This window comes from Arvicanthis niloticus, chromosome 5, assembly GCF_011762505.2.
Source record: "Arvicanthis niloticus isolate mArvNil1 chromosome 5, mArvNil1.pat.X, whole genome shotgun sequence".
Lineage (NCBI taxonomy): Eukaryota > Metazoa > Chordata > Mammalia > Rodentia > Muridae > Arvicanthis > Arvicanthis niloticus.
In genome coordinates this window covers 47094319-47118146 of record NC_047662.1, presented here as the reverse complement: position 1 = coordinate 47118146, position 23828 = coordinate 47094319, and the positions used below count along the sequence as shown (strand labels likewise).

The 23828-nt window shown below is 42.8% G+C and overlaps 1 protein-coding gene across 1 annotated transcript in view; it reads right to left on the bottom strand.

Annotated features, from left to right (window-relative positions):
* Positions 1–851: 851 nt before the first annotated feature.
* Positions 852–23828, bottom strand: part of Slc35d1 (solute carrier family 35 member D1) — a 48303-nt gene continuing 25326 nt past the window's right edge. Inside the window, exons 9-12 of the mRNA XM_034503687.2 lie at positions 20107–20174; positions 19065–19143; positions 17151–17233; positions 852–3816 (exon numbers count right to left, since the gene is read on the bottom strand). Coding sequence (XP_034359578.1) covers positions 3708–3816; positions 17151–17233; positions 19065–19143; positions 20107–20174 — 339 coding nt within the window. The 3' untranslated portion in view covers positions 852–3707. The remainder of the gene's footprint in view (positions 3817–17150; positions 17234–19064; positions 19144–20106; positions 20175–23828) is intronic.

Sequence of the window (23828 nt, the reverse complement as noted above, 5' to 3'; positions counted from 1 at the left end):
GCACTTCTGAGCCAGTGTCAGCTGGTATCCATGTTAATGTGCTCAGGAAGCAGATGATGGAGCAGACGGGAAAGTGAAACTAACATTCATCTCAGACAGCCCTCCAAGAGAACCACTGGAAGCCTGGCCTTGTATCCCCTTCTCTTCAACAACACCTCCATTCTTTATTTCCATTCATACCAGGGAATAGTCATTTTATTTAGAATTCTATTCCAAAGACAGCTGTATTATAACACCCATTTTTTTTCCCATCCAAATTTGGCCATGTTTTAAGATGTCTCTTGATCTGGACACTTGGATAATCTTGTGATATGCAGAACCCCTAAGCTGACTCCAAGTACAAGAAGGGTGGTATATACAGGAACTGATGTCACAGGGCTGTGAGCACACATGCCATCATAAAGGAATTCTCTTGTCCCTAGAGAGCACTGGATAAGGACAGCTTTATAATCTTACCTAGAATCCTCCAGCCAGCATTTCAGACAGGAAGAAGATATATTTTCAAAATACTGAGGTCACATTTGTAAAAACAGAATCCATAGACAAAACACTTAGGTCCACATTAAAATTTTCCCGTAGTTAACAAATTTCAGGCTAGATTTTGTTGCCAAATGAGTTTGGCAACTCAAAAAAATGAGAATAAAAACTGATTCTCAGAGCCCTGTGGATTTCAGACTTAGAGATTTGTAGTTAACTCTAAATTTTTGCTGACACCTGGCAGGTTTGCAAAGCATTAATACTGAGTCGTGTCCCCACTGCTGGATGGCAGGCACCTGCACGTCACCTTCTTAAGTGAGCAGATCCCTATCTTTCAATGTCCACGACACAGGAGGAAGGAATGCTAATACACATTTTCCAGAAAAAGTATTTATTTGACATCATTAAAAAAATAGTTAGGCACATGATTTTCCATGTTATGTCACCTGATTTACATATCTCAATGCTCAGTACCTCTTAAAAACACTAAGTAAATTGGTAAATAGAATCTATATTGAAAAGACACTGTGAGAGGTGAACACCTGTAGGCAATGACAAAGGAAACATCTGTGAACAAAATAATCTCTAAAAACATTTCTGTGAGACGATAAAATCTAACCAGTAGATTTCTTTTTAAAAAATATTTTCAAAATAAAGGTTAAAAAACAAAACCCTAGAGATAGATTCTCCTCATCCCACAAGGTGAACTGTGAACAGTGGGAGCAGAAGGCAGGCCTAGAAAATTGATGATGTCAAAGTCTACCGAGAGGCTGAGTCCAGTGTGTTTTGCTCTGAGGTGAGGGAGGAAGGCCTGGGAGCTACCTCAGGGTGACAGTTGAGTCGTCACAGAACTACCATGCTGAAATGCAACTGACTCCCAACTGAGACAGAAAACAGATGTCCCTTTTTCATATTTGCCATCATAATATGAAAATAATTCTCTTTTTAAAAAGCAGAATCACAGTGGCTATAGTTATACAGAGAGTATTTTTGTTTTGTATTTTCAAAACAAATAGGGGACAGAGACTCTTGCCTAAGCATCTGGAGGCAAGGAGCACAGGTTCATGTGTCTTGGAAAACATGTTGCCGTATGCTGCTGGCACTGAAGGAAGGATGGCAGACCTGTGTCTGCTGTGTGCCATATGCACTGGGCGCCATATGCACTGGGCACTGTGCTCATTCTCAGTATTTTTCCCCAGGGAAGGAAAATTCCACTATAGCCTGTTTGTGGGAGAAACCAGCATTGTACAGACTTGGGAAGAAAGAGCATCAATGTCAGAGAAGGACTCGGGAGGCAGTTCTAAGAGCTGTGCAGCTCATCTGAGCTAGAAGGAAATAGGAGGACCATGACCTCTGAATGGAAACCCTGTTCTCTGGGGGTGGGCCTAAAATCAGTGCAGGCATGTATTACTTACAAATCGATGACTTCTTTCATTTGTTTCCTTTCAACTAAGGCCAGACTCTAGCTGAATAATATACTTGGGAGTTCCAGGCCCAGTATTTGTTCATGTGATTAACAATGAAATGTGCTGGTCATTACATCTTCACTCACTATGAGCCCCAGTAAGGAAAGCAAAGGCCAGACCTAAAGCCCTCATTGGCCCCGTGACCATGGAGACCCTGCCTCTGCACTACTGACCAGAACCTCCAGTATGTATTTCTGACACAAGATTACAGAAAACCTGCAAATGTCTTTCTTACAAAGTTTATATGCAAGATGGAGCCTACAGATGAAAAATTTCAAGTAGAGGGGGGGAAAAAAATCAAAACTTTCCTATTCCCCACTGAGACACAAAAATCTGAACTAAAGGCCTGCAGTCAGCTGCCTACCATGGAAGCAGAAGCAAGCCCCTTCCCTAGCAGTCATGTTGGCCCAAGGAAGCCCCTCCAAAGCCAGTGATGCCTCATAGCCATGTCACCCAGCTCTGGCAAACACTCCTCCCTGAAGCAGTTCAGACAATGTCCACTCACATAAGCTCTCTCAGAGTGAGGGAAGAAGAGAAGGTCCATCCATTCTGAGATGCTCATCAGGTAGATGTATGTGCAGTGAGAGCGGACCTCCTGTCAATTCAGGGAGAGCGACTTAGATCATGTCAAGACAAAAATCAAGTCCCAACAATGCAAAGACACCCATCTAGCTCACCCCTCACACCAATCAGTTCAGAAATGTAGGTCCTTGACTGGATATGAGGACCTGCAAACAGGAATGCAAAGAGTAGCAACTACAACTACTTGATGAAGGCATGGGGAGGGGGATGGTAGTCGCCTTGACTGTGCCTTTAAGAGAAGGGTCAGGCGGAGCCACTACTGTGTGATGTACAGAACATAGATAGCTCTTCAATTTCTTGTGTGCTCTGGACTCATGGCTGTGGAGTAGGCAGGGCAGGTGATTCTAATCTCGTAGACCTGCAGTTCCAGAGACCTGAAGTAACCAGTGCACCGTCCCAGAGTTGTCCAGTTGGACAGAGAACCAAGTTCTCCATCTTACATTCAGTCTAGGGCAGGACCATTACCAATGTATCTCTGCATCCCAGCACTCAGCACAAAGCCTGAGAGGGACTCTCAATGCACTATAGTTGAATGAGTGAGTAAGTGGCTGGCTTCCTCTAACCCTTGCTTGTCTCCAACTGAACAAAGAGGAATCAGACATTCCAAGGCATGCTCTGCTCCCCCCACAGTCTAGGAAAGCAAAGTCAGAGCATCTCAGGGCTTTTAGTGCCAAAGCTGTCACCTTTGGCAAATGTGATGATTCTATGAAGATAGTGCAATAAAAAAGGTGGAGGAAGGAGGAAGGAAGAAAAAATAGAAGAGGAGAAGGAGAAAGGAGGAGAAGAGGAAGAAGAAAAAGAAGAAAGGAAGAAGAGGAGGAGGAGGAGGAAAAGGAGAAGAAATTTCAGATCCTCAGTTGCATTTCCAGCTAAATGGTCTCCAGACACAGCCCACTAGAAGGCAGCTCTAGCTGGAAGACATTGTATATATTGGCAGGGCCACCCGGATGCAAGCTACAGAGTAAAAAGATTTCAAAACACTGATGCTTCACTGTCAGAAAAGAAAAATAAATTAAAACCCACCCAGTACATTTTCCAGTCTGATATAAATTAATTCAAACATAGTTAACATACAGTCAATAAATTTTCAAAGGCAGCAATCAATCCTAGGGTTGTACAATTGCAAAGGAGTATTAACTCCCCGCAATTAGTATGTTTCAGTGTCTTCAGAGTCTGTGGAGGTCATACTGCTCCTTTCCCCTTAGTGTCCAGCTTGTTACTGGCCTCTGACTGTTTGCTCAGCTGCTCTTCTGTGAAAGTGATATAAGAGTACACCAGGCTTCCAGCAATACTGCAAAACAGAAAGCCATCATGAGGGAGGGGCAAAGTGAAAGAAGGAATGGGTCCTTACACTTGTATCAGAGAAAGTCTGGTAAAAGTTAGGCATCTTGCATTGGGAAATTATTATACATATATATACATATATATATATATATATATATATATATATATATATATATTATATATATATTTATTACATATGTACTCTCAGAATGGGATACTATACATCCATTAGATTGCTAATGAGTAAAATAGGCAATGGCATCTTAAATGACAAAATTACACAAAGTATTAAATATTGGTCATCTCTATATGAATTAAGTAAACATGAATGTGTATTTCAATTTAAATCAGAAGAGAGAAAAGTCTGGAAGACACACCAAGAACACTGACTGTGGTTATACCTGACTGCTAAGATGCCACGTGGTTCCTTTCTAGTTAGAAGTGAGCTCAGGGAAGAACGCTCCCCTGAATTTTTGGCTGTTGGCATGCTTCACCTGCTCATGTATGCCACTCTAGCCTGCACTCATGAAGACAAGGATCCCCTTCATTCTCTGGGAGGACTTCACACCTTTCTGCCTTTAAAACTACATAGGAAGCTGGGTTCACAGATAGCATCCCTGTCTGACACCTCACTGAGAGAGACCACCAGTACTCACTCCACTGGGTCACCAGCCAGCTCACTGCCTGGGCTGGACCTGCCCCTTAAACTGTTCTTGCCTTGGATCTGGCCCCCATCTTTGGCCTGACTACAAGACTCCTCAACATGTTGCTCATTAAAACCCTTTGTGGTTTCTCCTGGGCTTTGATGTCCCAGTTCCAGGTCAGCTGCAGAAGGGTAAGAACTGCCACCTCAGGATCCTGTGAAGAAGAAATACTCGTATATATTAGGAGCTAGTATACCACTGCCCAGTCTCTGAGCCCTCTATCCACACTACACAGAGCTTGCACTGGTCTATCTTCCCTGGCAGGATTCCCACAGACCCCTGGCTGAGGTGCAGCACTGGTATGTTTACACTTTCATTCATCTCCTGCCATTCTGATATTCCTCCAAGGTGCTCCATCCCTGCACGGTGCCCATGGTACAGAAGAGGAAACAGAATCCTCAGGCTGTAAGAAGCTCACTCAGCATTGGATGTCAGGCCAGTCTATCTCCTCCCACTGTACTTGCACTGCAGCTCCCTGGGCTTCACTGTACTCATCAGCACAAGCCTTACTCTTTCACCACCACAGGGTCCCCTGCACACGAGCTTGCACTCTGGGGTAATGGGAAACTGTTTTACCACTCTCCAGCACCAATTCCTAGCCAGGGCCTCTTGCTGCTCCCGTCACTGCATCTGGCAGACCTTCCATCCTGCTGTTGAATCCTGGAAACAGCTTCTGCATTCCAGTGTGTTCATTCTGACAGATGAGACCCTCATAGCTTGGCTAGGACTTTATAGCTTTTGTGCCTAAAGCTAAAATATCCCAGAGGACCACATGAACATCTCTCTATGATAGTCAATTCCCAACTCACTCCAACCAAAACAAAGGGGAAAGGCTGCCCCCTTTTCTTTCATTCCATTTTCTCCTAGTCACATTCCCTATGAAGACCTAAAACCAATAGTCTCACTTCTTTTATCACTGAGCCCCTTTCGCCTGGATGAGAACACTTGGAAGTGCAGGCTTAAAGCATGGCAGGGCTTGTGCATGTCCCTAGACCCTATTCTATCCTGGAGTAATGAAACAATTCCAAACCAGAGTTGAGTCTTTGTCCAAAATCTGAATATACCAATAGCTCTAAAACCCCAGGGAAATTAACTAATCTTTCTGAAGCATCATTCTGTATACGAATACAAATGCTACCATGCATCTAGGCTTGTCTGTTACGATCTGGTGGTTTGCTATGCTAAATACTGGTTGCTCCCAGAGAACACAAGTAGACCCAGGTGACCCCATGTAACACGCCCCCCACATTATCCATGATTGGTGAATAAAGATGCCAACAGCAAATAGCTGGGCAGAAGAGGCAAAGGTGGTGTCTTGGGTTCCCAGGCTCGGGGTCTGAGAAGAACCATGAGGAGAGAGAAGAAGCTGGAGAGAGGAAAAAGATGCCATGGGTTAGGAGTCAAGAAGGCATGGCCATGAGAACAGGCCGATTGGAGTTAAGAGCAGCTCAGTTGAAACAGTGTAATAACTTGGAGTTATCAATAGGATATAGATTTTAACAGCACAGAGAGTAGATATCTGCCCACCACTAGTGCTAATAAAGGCTAATAATAAATATAAAGGCCGTGTGTATCTTCTATCCAGGAACTGAATTGTCAAAGGTGGGGTAGAAACCCAGGATTGGAATGAAATTTTTCTACAACACATTTGCTCCCAACATGAGGCAAAACTCGATTTAAAAAAGAAAAATTCAGATTCCCAAATAAAAAAAACACAGTCTGCCCCTTTAAGACTAGAAAGGTGGGGAAAGCTGGTTCCTTAGCAATGTTGGCTTTCCCCCAAAGGGTGCAAAAAGCCCTGAGGGATTCGGGATAAGGGCTGAAATACATGCTGATTTGGCACACATGATTCTGGGGGTCATAGCATGAGCTAACACACAGCTGCGCCCTGTGAGCAGAATGGCAGGCCTGGTGACGGAGCCCTTAAGTTGCAGTGGCAAGCTTGGATGCCAGCCAACCTAAATCCTTCCTGGACGCTGCTGCTAGAGCCCAGCTCTGAGCTGAGCAGTGCTGTCAGCTTGGTTGAGTACACGTAGCACAAAGTCTCAGCTTGGCTTGTCTGGAAGAGTAAGCGAGTGTTTGTGCACTGGGAATATAACCACAGGCTGGGTCTTTAACTCACTGGCATAGCACTTGCAAAAGCAAGACTTTGTGTTTGATCCCACTGCTAAAAAATTAAAAATAAAAATAAAGTCTATGGGAGCTGGAGAGATGGCTCAATGGTTAAGAGCACTGACTGTTCTTCCAAAAGTGCTGAGTTCAACTCCCAGCAACCACATGGTGGCTCACAAGCATCTGTAATGGGATCCAATACCCTCTTCTGGTGTGTCTGAAAACAGTGACAGTGTACTCACATACATAAAATAAATAAGTAATTCTTTAAAAAAATAAAGTCTATGTTAATCCACACGGGGCAGGGGTGGGGAGAGGGAGAGAAGGAGAGAGGAGTGAGTGAGAGAGCGTTAGAGCACTATAACACAGTGGGCCTGTCTGGAAGAGGAGCCAGCTCTGTTCTATTTTCCTTACGAAGCATCAGCATGTGGTAGTGGTAGCATGATAGAGTCACAAGTCCTTTAACCCACTTGACACTGTGAAACAGACGGCATATGAAGAACAATGATCTATTCCCTCAGTTCTGGAGATGGGCAGTACAGAGTGAAGGTAGAATGTGTTTGTGACAGGAGTCTTCTCATTGGTCCCTTGAGTAAAGGAGGCAGCAAGGGCTCCTCCTCTTTGCTAGGCACACAAAACTCAAGACTCTACTCCCACCAAAGCTTTCTTCCTAAAACTCTGACCTTGGGAGTAGTAACTAGAACATGAATGTTGGAGGAACATAGCATCCAGTCCACAGCAAGGAATAAAGGAAACGTGCTGCAGCATGGCCAAAGGAACCCTCAGTTCTTCTACCCTGTCTTGATCATCGATATCAGGAGTCACCTAATAAGAACTATATATCCAGCAATGACATGATATACCTATCAAAAATAAGAACCAACCATTATACAAACCTTTTTTAAAAACTTGAGTATTTTTCCATATAAATCTTACAGACCCAAGTATTAATAATTCAGAAACCTGTTGTAAGCACAGTTAAGGGACGTGGATGAAGATGGGTATGTGGAGAGGGGAAGCAGGAGCAGGAGGAACAACAGGAGGAGGGGGAAGAAGAGGAGGAAGAAGAGGAAGAAGAAGAAGAGTAAGAGAAGGAAGAGGAGAAGGAAGAGGATAAACAGCAGCAGTAGCCACACTTCCTCACAAAGGGGTCTAGTTAGAGTACTGCAGTCTATCCTGAAACTATACCACCCACTTCTGAAGAGATGGAAATCTGCTGAAACGATAGCATCTGGGCTGAGACACTTCTGATCACATAGACCATGTCTTCTAGATTTACAGCATGCTAGGAGTGGACTCAGTGGGTAGGATATAGAGTCATGGAACAGAATTAATTCCATAGAACTATACGGTAAAATACACACTGAAGCTATACAATAGGTTAATAAGTAATTTCAACAGGTTAAGTAGTCAACCAGCAAGAATAAAAGTCAAATGCTAAGGCCTGTCAAATACCATTTCCTCTGTGACACCTTCCCAAACAAATCCTGGCAGGGTTCCTTCCCTGGGAAAAGCAGCTGAATTGCTGGCCAGTCTGGATAGCTACTTTATAACAATAGCCCTACAAGTTCTTCACCAGAAGGTCTAAAGATGCCTGGTCATTGCTCTGTGCCACCCTGAACTACAGAACAATCTCTACAGGAATGCCAGCCAGTGACACAAGCACTCTGCACGTACACGGAGCCCAAACAGATCCTGTTAAAACCAAGTCACTTGTCACTGCACTCAGACTCCACCAACATCCTTCCCTCTCCCCAAACAATTCTATAATAAGCAAAAAGCCCTCCCTAATCTACTCTTCTAACTAACCAAATGGCATGTCCTTCCACTGCTTGCCCCTGCCATGTAGGCCTACTGGCTCTGGAACATTCCAGACTCACTTGCACATCAAGATCATTCACATGTTCTTATTTTTGCAACTGGGGGCTCACTCCCTCGATCCACAGTTCGAACATGATATGCAGCCTGCAACCCTTCCTAGCTGTCTTTTTCCTTCCTCATTTTCTCCATTACTCTTTCTCTCCAGCCAGCAGAGCAAGCATCTGGAAAACTCCACAAAGACAAGTCTTCTAGCTCCCTACAGAAGCTCTACCCAGCTGCCTCAGACAGGCTCTGAGCACATGGTTGTTTATAAATAAATCAATCTTTCTGAAGAGGAAATTCTTCTCTTGTCCAAGCAAGCAGATGCTTTAGTCTAAGGAGCCAATGGACTCGACAGCTGATTCTACCTAACCTACCAAGGGAGCTGAAAGAACAAAGACAAAATAGCAGTAAGACAGAGGCGAGCGAGAAGCCCAGAATGCTGGAAGCTAGCTGCCGCCTTCCCAGGTATCTGTTTGTGTCCTACCTATACTAAAATAAGTGCTGGTCTTTGCACACACTTCAAAAATAGAAGTGTATTAGTCACAGAAGTCTGGCTAGGGTATGAACCATTCCATCTGCCTAGGAGTTTTGGGAGACTGCCCAGGAACAAATTTAGAAGAGGAGAAAAAAAAAAAAAAAAAAAAAAAAACCTAAAAGATTCCCAAACCCTGTTGAGATGTTTGTGGTACTCACATCCTTGACAAGACTATCACTAGCTTTGTTAACTAATGTGCCAGACAAATATTGCTTCCAGATCAGAACTCTGGTGAGGTTCTGTGTGCATCTATGGGTTTTGAACAGAAGAATTAAGGAGAAAAGGAGGCAAGCCTGCTGCGCATTTCCTCCTACCACGCAGGGCTACTGTCTCTGCAGAGGTTTCTAAGACATTGAGGAAGAGTGTTTGCTTAAGTATCTCTGCTGCTTAGGACTAAAGCACCTCTATCACCTTCTCTCTCATAGCTGCCCCACTTTTTCCTTTTTTCCCTCTTCACGAAAATTTAAATATGGGCAGAACTAGAACTAGCAGAGCACAGTTTATGAGCTTTGCAAACCTGTGGGAAACTCCTTCCAATTTCCAAGTTTCCTACAAAGTGGCCTTAGTCATGGGACACAATCTAGGCTGATTCCTCCATTTCACAGAAGAACAAAAGCAAGCCACGCTGACAACTGGATGTGAAATCCCACATTTTGAAGATAAGAAGCTAAGGTCACCAAGAGTGAACAGGAGGTAGCAGTTGGCAGCAGCAGCAACAGAACATAGGATTAAGCTACATTTCAGTTCACCTCTTGCTCTTCCCACTGAGATATTACCAAAGAGCTAGCTGGCTTCCCTGCAACTTATTCAAAAGTACAAGCCAATCTAATGAGAACCCATTCATTATCTAACTATAAACAGCCTGGCAGGTGTGACTTCAGCAGCCACTAAAGGAATATAAGTACGTCCTTCTCTTACTCCAAATGAGAAGTGCCACTAAAGGAAACTCAGGCTCTAATTTCAGAAGACTGGACCAGAAGAATCTATAAGGAAACTACTTAGGAAAACAGCCTGGCACAGAAACTTCACTCAAAGTTTTAGAAAAAAAGAAGCAAAGATCCAAACGAGAAAATGAAAGATTTCAGTGCTAGGCAAAGTTCACTAGAACAATATCCTGGCAATTCTCCAGCTGGATCCCATCCATCCCAGAATCTTTCGAGTCTGGTCTGAATGACTTTTATTAGCACCCTGCCTCTTAAAAAAAGGGTTCAGGCTAACATAACCAGGAGACACACTATGAAAAGCTATGGAAGTAGCGAACACTGGTGATCACTAAATAAATAGTTCTGGGTTTAAAAACATTGGTTATGGAGGATGGACTGCAAACCAGGCCTTAGCAGCTAAAGCGCCTTAGCTTCTCTGTGAAATGAGCTATTCTCGGGAGCCATTACAAAGGATAGGGCTTCCTTTCACAGTCGCACAATCAAGCATGAAAATATTGGCAGTGTTTTGCTGTTATCACTATGGTTGAATGCCCCTTATGGGCTAGAAACAATGTATGTTGACATAATCAAGATAAGTGATTTTCTTCCCTCAAAAGCTGGTAATCTAAGCGGTAACACATGTGACTCACTCATCTACTGAACATGTCACTTAGACTCTGGGATCTAGCCCTCTGGATTACAGTCTTGGAGCCATGACTCACTTGTATGCCACTGGCTTACTATAGACCCCACTTCTATGAGGAGACCTACTGTAGTAGAGCAGAATGCCTGCCATAGAGAAACAGGCTCATTACCTATGTTCCATGTCCACTCAGGTCCCTTTCTCTAGCTCTTAATCTGCCTCTCTTATAGAGCTGATATAAAGAAGAACCCCCCCCCCAACAACCCACCTATAAAATACTGTTATTTTATATGATATGATAGAAAGGACTTTATTTTTAATTAACAACATGGAAGCAATTAATTATGTTTATTAACACAAAAAATTAAAAAGTAACTTAATCCAGACTTTATTATAAATAAAAATAAATGCAAAACAAGCTTTATGAGCGATTATGAAGCCTGAAACAAAACCATCTGTAATGCAAGAGAAAAACCTTCCTGGACTTGGATCAGTCAAAACATACTCTTAATAAAAAGTAAAGCCCCAAATTTGAATATGCTGTGTTTTCAGAACTCTAAAAGCATGAGAAGAAATGATGAAATTTTTCAAATGGACAAAACCTGACCTGCAACTTCACTAAAGAAGCAGCGGGGTGGTGGTGGCGCACACCTTTAATCCCAGCACTCAGAAGGCAGAAGCAGATGGATCTCTGTGAGTTGAGGCCAGCCTGGTCTACAGAGTGGGTTCTAGGGCAGCCAGGATTACACACAGAGAAACCCTGTCTCGAAAAACAAAGCAAAACAAAAAAATCAAAGCTAAACGAAACAAGTATGCTAAAGGCCTGTCAGCACTGAAAAGATACTCATATCGCTAACCCGGGGAGAAAGGAGATCACAGTAAGTCTGCATGAGAGAACTGGAGAGGGGCTCAAATCAAAGCAAGACAGGCAGCTCTTAAGGCCAGGACACAGGGCACCAGAACTCCACACAGCTATGTAAAGCAGTCCCAACATTTTAGAAGGAAAAATAAAATAGGATGCAATTTCTTCCCTCCCTTATCACCCCCCCGCAACTCCAGGGCCTCCTGTATGTACACTCCAGCACTTAAGTTAAACATGCTACTATACAACCCAGAAAAATCTAAGTATTTACCCAAGTGCCACTGAGACCAAACTTCTAAGCAAATATTTATGGCAGAAAGTACGTAAGAGCATAGTAGCTTTAAGTTGGATATGGCCCAACTGCTTTCAAATGGTGAGAGATGAAACATATCCACCCAGTGGTGTGTTCAACAATAGAAGTGTTTGAAGCACCAATACATGCAAAAACAGCTGAAAAGCATGGGAAAGAGCCAGGCTCAGAGTGAAATACAACACACACTATCCATATGACATTCTGGCAGCTCTGTGAACAGAACAACCTCTGTCAGGATCTGACAGAAATAGAAGCAACCACATACAAAAGAGTGACAGAGATTAAATACTCTTGTCAAAACTCACAGTACTATACACTGGAAAGAGTCAATTATTGTACTTAACTGTTTAATCACATGCTAATCCTATCCTGGGTGGCCATGAGACTATGGCATCACTATTCTTCAGGCCTGGGCCATGGCCAGAACCCAGACTCTGACGCACAGGACCACGTTCTGTCTTCACTGCTCATTCTCCACCCTACACGATACTTCTTTATGGGGGAGGGAACCCTTTGCTGACCACTGAGGAATTGGACTCTGGACAAAAAGCACTTATGGGAGATGCAGACAGGCTCTTCATTGTGCTCCAATGAAAGCATGAACTCCTCTTTAAACCACAGAATGCAAGCTCAGTGGCACCTGAAAAGCTACTAAGCATACCCCATGTTCCCTGCACTTGAACCAGGCCATGGAAGGGGACACTCTACTTTTCCTCTGGGTTTTGTATTTGAGATAGCCATGTGGCCAAGGCTGCTAGCAACTGGCTATGTAGCTGAGGATGGTCTTGAACTCTTGTTCCTCCTGCCTCCATCCCCTCAACTGTTAAGATTACAAATGTGAGCTATCATGCCTGGCTCTCAAGTTCCCCCTCCTCCTCCGCCTCTTCCTCCTCATCTTCTTCCTCTTCCTCCTCTCTTTAGTTTTTGGTTTTTGAAAACAGGGTCTGTGTATCCCTGGCTGTCCTGAAACTCTCTCTGTAGACCACACTATCCTCAAAGTCACAGAGCTCCACCTGCCTTTGCCTCCAGTACTGGGATTAAAGGCATGTGCCACCACAGCCCAGCTAAGCTTTTCTTAATACAACAATGGATGGAGGCAGAGTACAGGGGACCAGATTTGTTCAGGCTTAATCATATATTCTTCAAGAATATAGTTCACTTGGTGGTTTCCTTTAAAGTGCAGTCTGTAAAGAACTAACTGAAATCATTTCCAAACAAGCAAAATCTATTCAATAGTTCCGTAGCTTAGCTTTTGCATTAAAAAAGTTAATAATGACAACTTCATCTTTGCATGCTGACTAGTCAAAGAGAACAGCAACCATAAAGCAGCCCTAAAAATAAAGACAATTTCATTTTTTTAAGAAAAAGTGAAGAAACTAAACAATATACTTTCCTTGCCAAAAGCTGTAATGAAAATGACATTTGAACAGGAGTTGGATTGCCTGGATTTAAATCCTACTGGGCTCTGTCATTCTAACTCAACAGTAAGTTAATTTCATCCCACATAAGAAAATGCGAACTCAGACGCAACAGCAACTCACTCAAAGACAAACAAAAGCCAGCATCCACTCTCATCCAAATAGAGCACACCACTCTACACCCGTCAAGAGGCAATCTCCAGGTACCACACTCTTTCATTTGAGAAAATGGCCCCAGTAGGTTCATATCCTAGAATGCTTGGTTCCTAACTGGGGGTGGACTGCTGGAAAGGATTAGGAGGTGTGCTCTTGTTAGAGTAGATGTGTCCTTGTTGGAGGAGATGTGTTGTGGACTTTGAGGTTTCAAAAGTCCATGACAGGCCCTGTCTGTCTGTCTGTCTGTCTGTGTGTCTCTCTCTGTCTGTGGATCAGGACGTAAAGCTCTACACTACTTCTCCAGCACCATACCTGCCTGCATGCAGCCAAGTGCCCTGCCATGATGACCAATGGATTAAATCTGTGAAACTGTAAACATGTCCACAATTGAGTGGTGTCTCCCCACAGCAACAGAACAGTGACTAAGACAACAAATCCACCAATTCCTCCTGCCAACGCCACCCCAAGTAGATGGCCAATAAACATTAGGAGAAAACCAATGGAGGATTATTAATTCACTACTATTATTAATCTCTGTATTTATTCATAAAGCAAATAAATATTGTCAATTTTTTATACTTGAAGTGAAAGGTTAAGAAAGTTATGTCATTAGCTGCTAATTAAAAAGAAGAGGGGCTGATGAGATGATTTGGCCAGTCTAAGGGCTAGCCCCCAGACTCAAGGAAAGGCGGACCCAAGGAAAGGAAAGAACTGACTCTTTGGGCCTCCTTGGGTACCAGGATGACATGCAGATGCAGGCACATACACATACAAGTAAAAATAAATTCTAAAGTAATTCCTACACACAACGGAGACTGGTTTTTCACCTAGAAGGGAAGAATTTCCAGCAATTAACATGGCCCAGGACTGTAGCAGAGTTGACAGAGTTGACAAGGAGGAAATTAAAGGGGCTGCATGTGGGAAAAGTCAGCTGGCAGTGGCAAGTAGGCTACTAAAGAAACAAGACTAACTCCAGGACAGAGGTCTGTCCCAAAAATAAATTGGATAACTTATAGGCATATAAGTAATATTTAAACCACAAAATTCAAAGCCTAGAACTAAAAGAAGTCTTTCATACAATGTCAATCAACCCTTCACTGATGGTGGCAAACAAACTTGAAAGAAAGGCGGAGATGTTGGTAGGGAGCAAGCTGATGCAGCCACTATGGAAATCAGTGTGTGCAGTCCTGCAAGAGCTACAGCTAGATCCACCTATGACTCCGCTGAGCCTGGGCACACTCAAAGGGCTCACATGTTACTATGGAGACATGTCTCATCCAAGTGTACTGCCACTCTATTCACCATGGCTTGGACCTGGAATCAGCTTACATATCTCTCAGCTGATGAATAATGGATGTGATATGTATATACAATGGAGTCATACTCTGCTGTAAAGAAGAATGAAGTTATGAAATATGTAGTTAAATGGATGAAACTGGAAAAAATATAGTAAGTGAAGCAACCGGACACAGAAAATGAAGCACACACTTCCTCACATGTGGATTCTAGGTTTGAATCTCTAATTCTGTGTGTTCTACTTGGAGTATCCATAGAAAGAAGCCATTGGGGGGAGAGGCCTTAAGTGCATGGGTAGAAAACAGGTTAACAAAAAAGCACAGAGCAGGAATACTGAGTAGAGACATGCTTAAACAGGAAGGGGTGAGAAGGAGGGTTAGGGTGTATAAAAAAAAGCTATATCGAAACTTACAAGCTTGTAGCCAAATTTCCAAATGAACTTATTAAGAGAAAAAGCATCTCAAAAGAGATTTCTGTGCATGACTGGAAAAGCTGCTCCCAGAAGCCAAGAGTTATTAACAAAAACCCTAGTGTCAGATACAGGATACTTCTTTAGAAACAATTGGACACAGACACCCCAAAGGCCCCTCCAAAGCCATACAAGCCCTTGCCATTCCTCTTAGCTGCACATCAGAACTAAACAAAAAGATCTATTGATGAAGATACCAGACCACCTGGATGCAAGATACTGACAAATCTAGCAGGAACTGAGCAGGAAGTTTCCTCTTTGATGGTTAGCTTCCATAGTCCTTCAAAGTACTAAATGCACGCTATTGGGGGACAAAAGGCATCAGTGTTTTTATCGAGTTGTGAGTCTTATAATCTACTAGACCAGCCTGCCAAGAGAGGCATGCCCACTTGTACAATAGTGGCATTACTGTTAGAATAGAGGCAATTAACTGCCCTCCCTGGTTGGATTTGAACCCACTACAGGAGGGAATGCATGTTGGTATTGTAAATATTGTTAAAAACTTATAGCAAACAAATATCACTGGGGAGGAGGATACACAATACTGTTGCTTAACAGATGAACACAGCATCAAGCTGCCTTCTAAATATTTGTTTACAGTCATGGATAAACATTACGCCTTAATCAGAAAAGCCTCTCTTTCCAGTGAGCAATAGTGAAGACACAGAGACTGGAGTCTGTAAAACATGATGGGAGTAAGTGAGTGATGAGTGCCAGGCTCTAAAGGAGATATTTCTCTTATCCTCTCTAAGGTTCGGGGACACTGAAGAAAAACAGGATAAAAGAATGAAAGGGCTGGGAGGTAAAAGGTTGTGAAATGTCATCTCTCCTGGACAAGACACAGCCATGGCACTCATGAACTCACAGGCAGCTATGCACACCTGCACTGGATCTAGACAAGAATGGGCCTGACAACAGTCAGGGATGGATGGAACTCAGGAGGTTCCACCCTTTGCTGCTTAACTATTTGCTACTGATAGATCTGGGGAGGGAGGAACCACTGCCTTCACTTGTGTGCCCATTGACAACCCACAAGGAGAGTAGGTTATCCAGGGCTCCACTACACCGGGCTATCCAGGGCTCCACTACACTGGGCTATCCAGGGCTCCACTACACTGGGCTATCCAGGGCTCCACTGCACTGGGCTATCCAGGGCTCCACTGCACTGGGCTATCCAGGGTTCTACTACACTGGGCTATCCAGGGTTCTACTACACTGGGCTATCCAGGGATCCACTATGGATAGTTCCAACCCAATGGTCACAGAGATGGCACTGGGTAAATTAAAAAGTCATAAAACAAACACAAAGTCATGATCTTGGAAGAGGAATGGCAGTAGTGGGAGAGTTGATAGCACTGGGGTTATTAAAGCAGGAAGTTAGGACAGATAAGTCAGCATACATTATATACTTATAAGAAATTGTTAAATAACAATCATTTTCCAAACACTGTTTATTATTTTATGTGTATGAATGTTGTGCCTATGTCTACTACCCATGTATGTCTGGTATCTGTGGAATCCAAACAAGGACATCAGATCCCCTGGAAGTGGAATTACAGATGCTGTGAGCTACCATGTGGGTGCTGGAAATTGAACCTGGGTTCTATAAAAGAGCAGCCAGTGCTCTTGACTGCTGAGCCATCTCCCCAGCCACACAAAATTAATATTTTTTAAAAGGCAGTGACATATCTAACAGTCAGATACTTACAATACTTACAAAGTTTAGGGCTTTTATCCCTAAACTTCTTGAGAGCATCACCTGTCATCAAGTTTAATAAGCCAATGAGTATTCTTTGGCACATGGGAGAGGGAGTAAACCTCAAATCATAGGCACTGAATATGGAACCATTGCCTTCCGTTTCTTATAAAACATTAGCTAGAGACATTAAGATATATTTAATAAATTGTAGGCACTCCCTAAATGTATTGTATCTATGTCAACAGATTTATAACCACATGATTAGCCTGATGCTGTGCTGTACCACTCTTTGAGTATCTAAACCCCACTTGTCCGTATAGTTATATTTAATTCAGTATTTTTACTTACCTGATATTTAAGCCAATAAAATTTGTCCATGTGAAAATATAATCTCCACCAAAGACCATTCCAATATAAGTTATTAATATATTCTAAAAAGAAAAATGGTGACATACTGTTATATAAGTGAGCTTTTGAAATGTACATGTAAGAATACTCATGAGATTCAAGTACAAAATAAATAAGCACACAGTACCAACAAAGGTCTACCATCTGCATGTAGCAAGGGGAAGAGCAGGAATAAGGGATCTCGAACATGAACTTTCCTCATCTGTTTCTCTAAAGGACAAACACTCATCTACATGAAGAATACATCATCAACTTGTTCTGCCTCCTAGTGTGCTAAACCTGATTTTTTTTTTCTCCCACTGGGATAACTGTTGACTTGTGAGGGAAGAGTAAAGAACAAGTATTTTCCTTTAAAAATTTAAAGGAAGGCCAGGTAACAGTGGTTCACACGTTTAATTCCAGTATTCAGGAGGCAGAGGTGGGTGGATCTCTGTGAGTTTGAAGCCAGCCTATTCTATAAAATGAGTTTCAGGATAGACAGGGCTACATAGAGAAACCCTGCTTTGAACAACTCCCCTCAAAAAAAAATATGAAAAAGGAAGATGGAGAGTTGACCAACATACAATGTCTTTTGAGGACTCTTCCTTGATATCTTAAAAAAAACACAAGAATTAGGGTCAGGTGTAGTGCTGCACACCTTTGATCCCAACACTCAGGAGAGAGAGGCAGAAGGATCTCTGTGAGTTTGAAGCCAGTCTGTTTGCATAGCTAGGCTTCAGAACAGACAGGACTACATTGAGAGACCTTATCTCAACAAAACAAAACAAAATAAAACACATAAGAAGTCATTTCAAAGTAACTTAAAAATCACTTCTACTGGATCAGCAAAATCGCTCAGCAGGTAACTTAGGACCTAAGCCCAACTTATGGCTAAGAACCCAAGTCAGAAGAGAGAACTGACCTTCCAAAAGTTTTCCTCTGACCTACATGAGTGCCTTGTGGTATACACACACAGGCACACACGAGTGTTTGTGCACACAGACACAAGCACATGGACACACACACAAAATTTTACAAATCACTACAATAGGTAGTCCCTATTGATGACATAATGCAGTTTGGATACAGGACTTGGAGGATCTGAGCTGACTCCAACTTGAAAGTCTTACCACTGAGAGCTAGCTTTCATAGTGCCAGAAGGTGCTACACAAGCTTCCAAAAGAGGAAAGCAAACAATAATCTTACCCACAAGGGCTACAATGACCAGCATGGCAAGAATTCGGAAGTTCTTCCTCTACAGTAACTGATGTATTTAACTTTTCCCACATTCCCCAGAGCTAAGATACCTTCAAGTAGAGCCTATGCCCTTCTTACAAAGTGATTTAGAAATTACCACTATATGTCAAGCTACTAAGCCAGCAAGTAGAAATAAGGCTGAGACTTAGGCTACTGACAGACTTTTTAAAATGTTATTATTTTATTAATATTGGGGTAAATATGTCAGGGAGGGGCACATGTGCAATCAGAGGACAATTTTGTGGAGTCAGTTTGCTCCTACTTTTACATGAATGCTAAGAATCAAACCCAGGTAGTCAGGCTTACACAGCAAGTGCTGTGTACCTGCTGGGCAATCTTGTGTCCATAGCCACATTTTAACTAAGGGATTTTTCTTAACAGTTTTTATTTATTTATTTTGGGAGGTACTCATCCCACGGTATGTAAATGAGTCAGAGGACAAATTCTAAGAGTCAATTCTCACCTTCTAATATGTGAGTTCTAGAGAACTCATGTCATCAGCCTGGGCAGCAAGCATGTTTACCAGCTAAGCCTTCTCACTGGCCCCAGATTTTTAATTTAGAGGAATGATTTTTAAAAATGATACCAAAAAGAAACAGAATTGCTCTTTTATCTCACCTTAATGCAGCCAACTATTGTTGTGGTAAGAGCAGAGTTATACTGAGTACAGAGCACTGTGGCATACATCAAGATGAACCTAGGACAGAGAGGGAAAGGCTCTGTTACAGGCGAGAGCTTGCTGTCCCACCATTACTCACTAAGAGAAATAACCAGAGAAGGCCATGTGAGCTCTGAGCAACTGAGAGCTTTTCACGCCTTTTAACAGTGTCAGATTTTTGAAACTGCACTGAAGAGAAACATGCATCTATTTTCTGACTGGTTTTTTTTTCCCTGCTACCAAAACCATGAACAGCTCATTCACAATGATGAGGGCTCTAAAAAATATCCTTCTTGCTAACTCATGCAAGCCAGACAGAATGCTCAGGGCTCACAGGCCCCTGTCATCTGGGCACCTGCCATTGGGATAAAGTGACCCATGGCCAGGATGAAGGCAAGAGAGCTTCTCAATAATGGAAGAAAACAAAATGAGAATTTAAGAGATGGCAGGCCTGCTCAACAACTATTCCACAACATTTCCAAGGCCCAGATCATGGAGGCTTTTGAAGCTCTGTCTCATTGTCAAGTTATGAGCTGCAACCAAACTGACCAGTTAAAGAAAACACAGCTGGGAACTACAGAGACCCTCTTCCCTTCTACACAGAAGTCAAGCAGCCCCAAATTGAGATGCCACTACTGTCAATCACTAACCAAGCAAACTTAGATAATTAAGCTCAGAGTCTGCTTTCTTGTATGTGAGGGCTAATGACATATGTCAGATGTCAATGTTGAGGAAAATGAAATGATATAAATGAAAATACAGTGGCTGTTATCACACAGTGAGATGGTGGATAAATATCCATTTCATTTCTCCATCCATCTGGGCGTGGCTTGGCATCAGTTTAGCATATTCCCACAGGGATGTGAAGCCACCAGGATCTAGAAGGTGACACACTCATGAAACTGAACAAGACACTCAGAGTCAAGGGAGAGTAACTCTACAACAATTTCTGAAACCTACTTCTCTAGGAAATGATCTGATAAGAATGTATTAAAGGCTTACCCCATCACACAGGAGAGGGTGAACTGCAGCAGGAACAAGGTGTCGGCCCAGCCCTCAAACTCCATTGCCTGTAATACACAAGAAAGCACTGGGTTTCAGAGCAGGTCCTCCAAACAGCTCTCATTCATTAACTGAAGTCCTTCTGTTCGGTTGTCACCCCCAAGGACTGCTACATCACTCCAAGGACTGAGAATAATACTCAGGAGTTTCAAATGTTGGGGGATGGAGAGACTGTTTTCTTTAAGGGCATGTCCACTGATGGATGGTCCACATCTGTGAGTATATGGGCAAAATAAACTGGACTGAGTCAGTTATTCCTAAAAAGGGCAGAGAGAATATGAGCTTGGTTAGGGAGGGGGACGAGATATGGTCTAACGATAAAGAACAGTTCCTGGTCTCCTTGAGGATCTGAGTTCGATTCCCTGAAAGGATGCCTTCAGGGAATAAGGCACTCTCCTCCGACCTTTATGAGTACCCCCACACATGGTACACACACACACACACACACACAAACACATACCCATAAATAAAGCTAAATAAATTTGTAAAAAAAGAAATTAGAAGTGGGGGGTTTGGAGGGGAAGAGTGAATGAACATAATAAAAATAAATTCTATGTATATATGAAATTCTCTAAGAATTCATTGAAATAGTATATTATAAAATAGAATTGTAGATATGAGTACTTGAATCAATTTTCAGATCTGCCCCTTTCTAAACTGAAATACAGAAGAGATTTTTAACTTCCCCATCCTGCTACTAAAGAAAATGATGTTTCCTTAACGATACAAGTCATACCTAAGTGTGCCATTTTTGCAGGTGGCTGTCAGTCAAAGGCTTTGCTGACCCCACTGTAGTGCACAGAAGCTCAAGCACAGCCGTTTCATGTGTAGCAGAAGCCCATCTGAAGAAAACTAGTCAATCAATTTTTTCCTCCTTGGAAGCTCTTATTCTGTTGTTTTTGTTGGTTGTTTAAAGCCAAATTTTAAGAACCCAAAAAGAGTGCAGGGTCATCTTTCATCAGAGGAGGGTTAAGTAAATGTGAAAAACATTGCAGCTTTTATCTCTGTGCCAACCTGTCCAGCTCCAACTTTCCCTGTATCCAACTAAACTCCAGGTTGTGGCTGCTACAATACTAGTGTGTGGCTTTTCCTGCTCACAAAGCACAAGATGAAGTCTCATCTGTGTCAACCTCGGCCTAGAATGCCTTTCCTGTGATCGTGACTCCCGTTCACCTGTCAGGAACTCACGGCTCCTGAGGCTGCCGCTGATCAAGCACTTAGATGGTCCTCAGTATTTCTCTATGGTTCTTACCTCCCAACTGTGTCTGCAGCATGTCTACAGACTTCGAGCTACAACAGGAACCCACCGTTTATGTAGCCACATCCCTAGAACAGCAGTTACCCAGCTTGCTCATGATTCTTTCTTTTGGAGGTTTATCATATAAAAAGAAAAGCCTCCAATATGAAATAATAACGACAATAATCAAGACATGTAAAGTACATAGTCACTATTACAAGTAAGATGAGACAATTCTATACCCAACCTAAGCCTCCCCTGCTCATCACAATCAAATAAGGACCCTTATTTCTAGCCCTGGACACCTCTAAAGTACTTCTCCTAGCATAACAGGCCTGGCAGAAATGAAGATATTCTAAAGGCACACTGTGTCTCTCAGTCTGACAATTAGACTATTAAAACAATGGGCCCCAAAGAAATTCAAATTTCCCCAAGAATCTCATGCTGGCCCTGATTCCTAGCACCCACAAGGCGGCTCACAAGCATCTGTAACTCCAGTCCCAAGGGATCCAACGGTCCCTACTGGCTGGAGTTCAGTACCACTAGGACAGCTTTGCTGTCTAACAGCCTCAGGTAGATCAACTGTATAGTACAAACTCTTCTGAGTCTTTCTCCTTGTGCGGGCATAACTCTGATTAATCCCGGTCCTGCAAACCTTGTCATGGACTCATCCATACTGTCAGTTATAACAGCATTCCACTCTGAGAATATAATACAGTTTGTTGAATCACTCTCAAGAGACTTCCATTTGTACTTTTCCCACATAATTTGTTCTTTAAAATAAAGCTGCAGTGAACCTCTGTGGCCACATTCTCATGTATCTTATATAACACTTGGACCGTGAGATTGATGGTTTCTTATAATGAGTTTATCTTTACTTTATAAGAAACAGCCAAATTGTTTTCCAAAGTGCACTATTTTACATCTTTACGAGCACTGACTGGGATTCTCACTGCTCTGCATTCTGACACACTTGGAACTGTTTGGGACCAACCCACAAAAGCAGTAAGTGGTCTCTTGTAATCTTAATTTGTATTTCTCTATTGACTAACAAGGGAGTATTTCTAACATGCTTACTTAATATTAGTATTTCTTTTATGAAGCGTCTGCCCAAATATTTTGCTCTGTGTATGAGACATATACACAGCAAGACCTCAGAGGCCATGTTCTCACTCTCCAGCTTACCGCTGGGAATCAGGGTCTCTCACGGAACCCTGGAAGCTCCGGTTTTAGCCAGGCTGCCTAGCCAGTGAGCTCCACCTGTCTCTCCCCCTCAGGTTGGGCTTTAGTATACACAGCCCTGCCTGTTGCTATTGTTAATTCCGTTTTGTACATGGATGCTAGGGATCCAAAATCAGGTTCTTACCCACTGAGCCATCTCCCCAGCCCTTCCAAAAATTATATGTACTTATTTGGGGAGAGAGAATGCACATGCCATGTGTTGAGGTCAGAAGAAAATTTAGGAAAGTTGGTTCCAATTTTTGCTATGTGGCTTCCAGGGATCAAACTCAGACCACTGGCCTTGGTGGCAAGTACCTTTTACCCTCTAAGCCATCTCTCTGGCCCCTCCAAAATCTTGTCTTCCGATGACTGCTTTCTACAAGTTTTTAGATACATTCTCAGTAAATATCCTTAATTATAAGTCACACACATGAGCATATGACTCATCTGTAAGGGAAAAGTCATCAGCATTATACCCCTGAGCTCCTTCTCTCAGCTCTAAATGTGGGTGTGCAATTCTGACATCTTGGGGCACTGTGCTAAGGACAGTTTATTCATGTTTGCTACTGTTGAAAGTAAACCAAAACAGTTGAAGTACTGTCTGGTATTTATGGGGCCTTCTGCCCATATCTTGCAATTTGGCTGTCGGAACACTTGTGTGAGATGAAGAGTAAAGGTCTTATTATACCCAGAAGACAACACTCAACTAACAGCAGGTCACTGAACTAATACAGATAGGCCTGAGTTTACAAACTCCAAGCCTTAAGGCTCTCTTTAGATGCAACACTAGATTTTATTCCAATAATGAACAGGCAAAGGTGCCAAAGAACTCTCCTGGGATCCCTGCTCCTTTCCCTAGGTATTTGGCTTGCTCCTGAAGAAAGTCAGTCTGCTGTATTCTGGCTTTAGCACAGGAATAGATCTTTGGCTGTAACTGTGACAAGAAGCAACCACTTAAAGACACAGCTGCAGGATAAATATGACCCAAGCAGTCCCTACAACAGGCAAGGGCCTGCTCCCTCTGCCACAAGAGGGCACTGGAGAAGACAGAATGAAGGGAAGGGGGAAAGAGAAAAGGAAGGAGGGGAGAGGGAGGAAGGGAGAGAGGAAGGGAGGACAATAAAAGCTACTTCTTACTAACGTCTCAACTATGCACTAAACTCAGAAGCACACAGTTGTCCTGCTCGTAGGTGTGTGTCCTGCC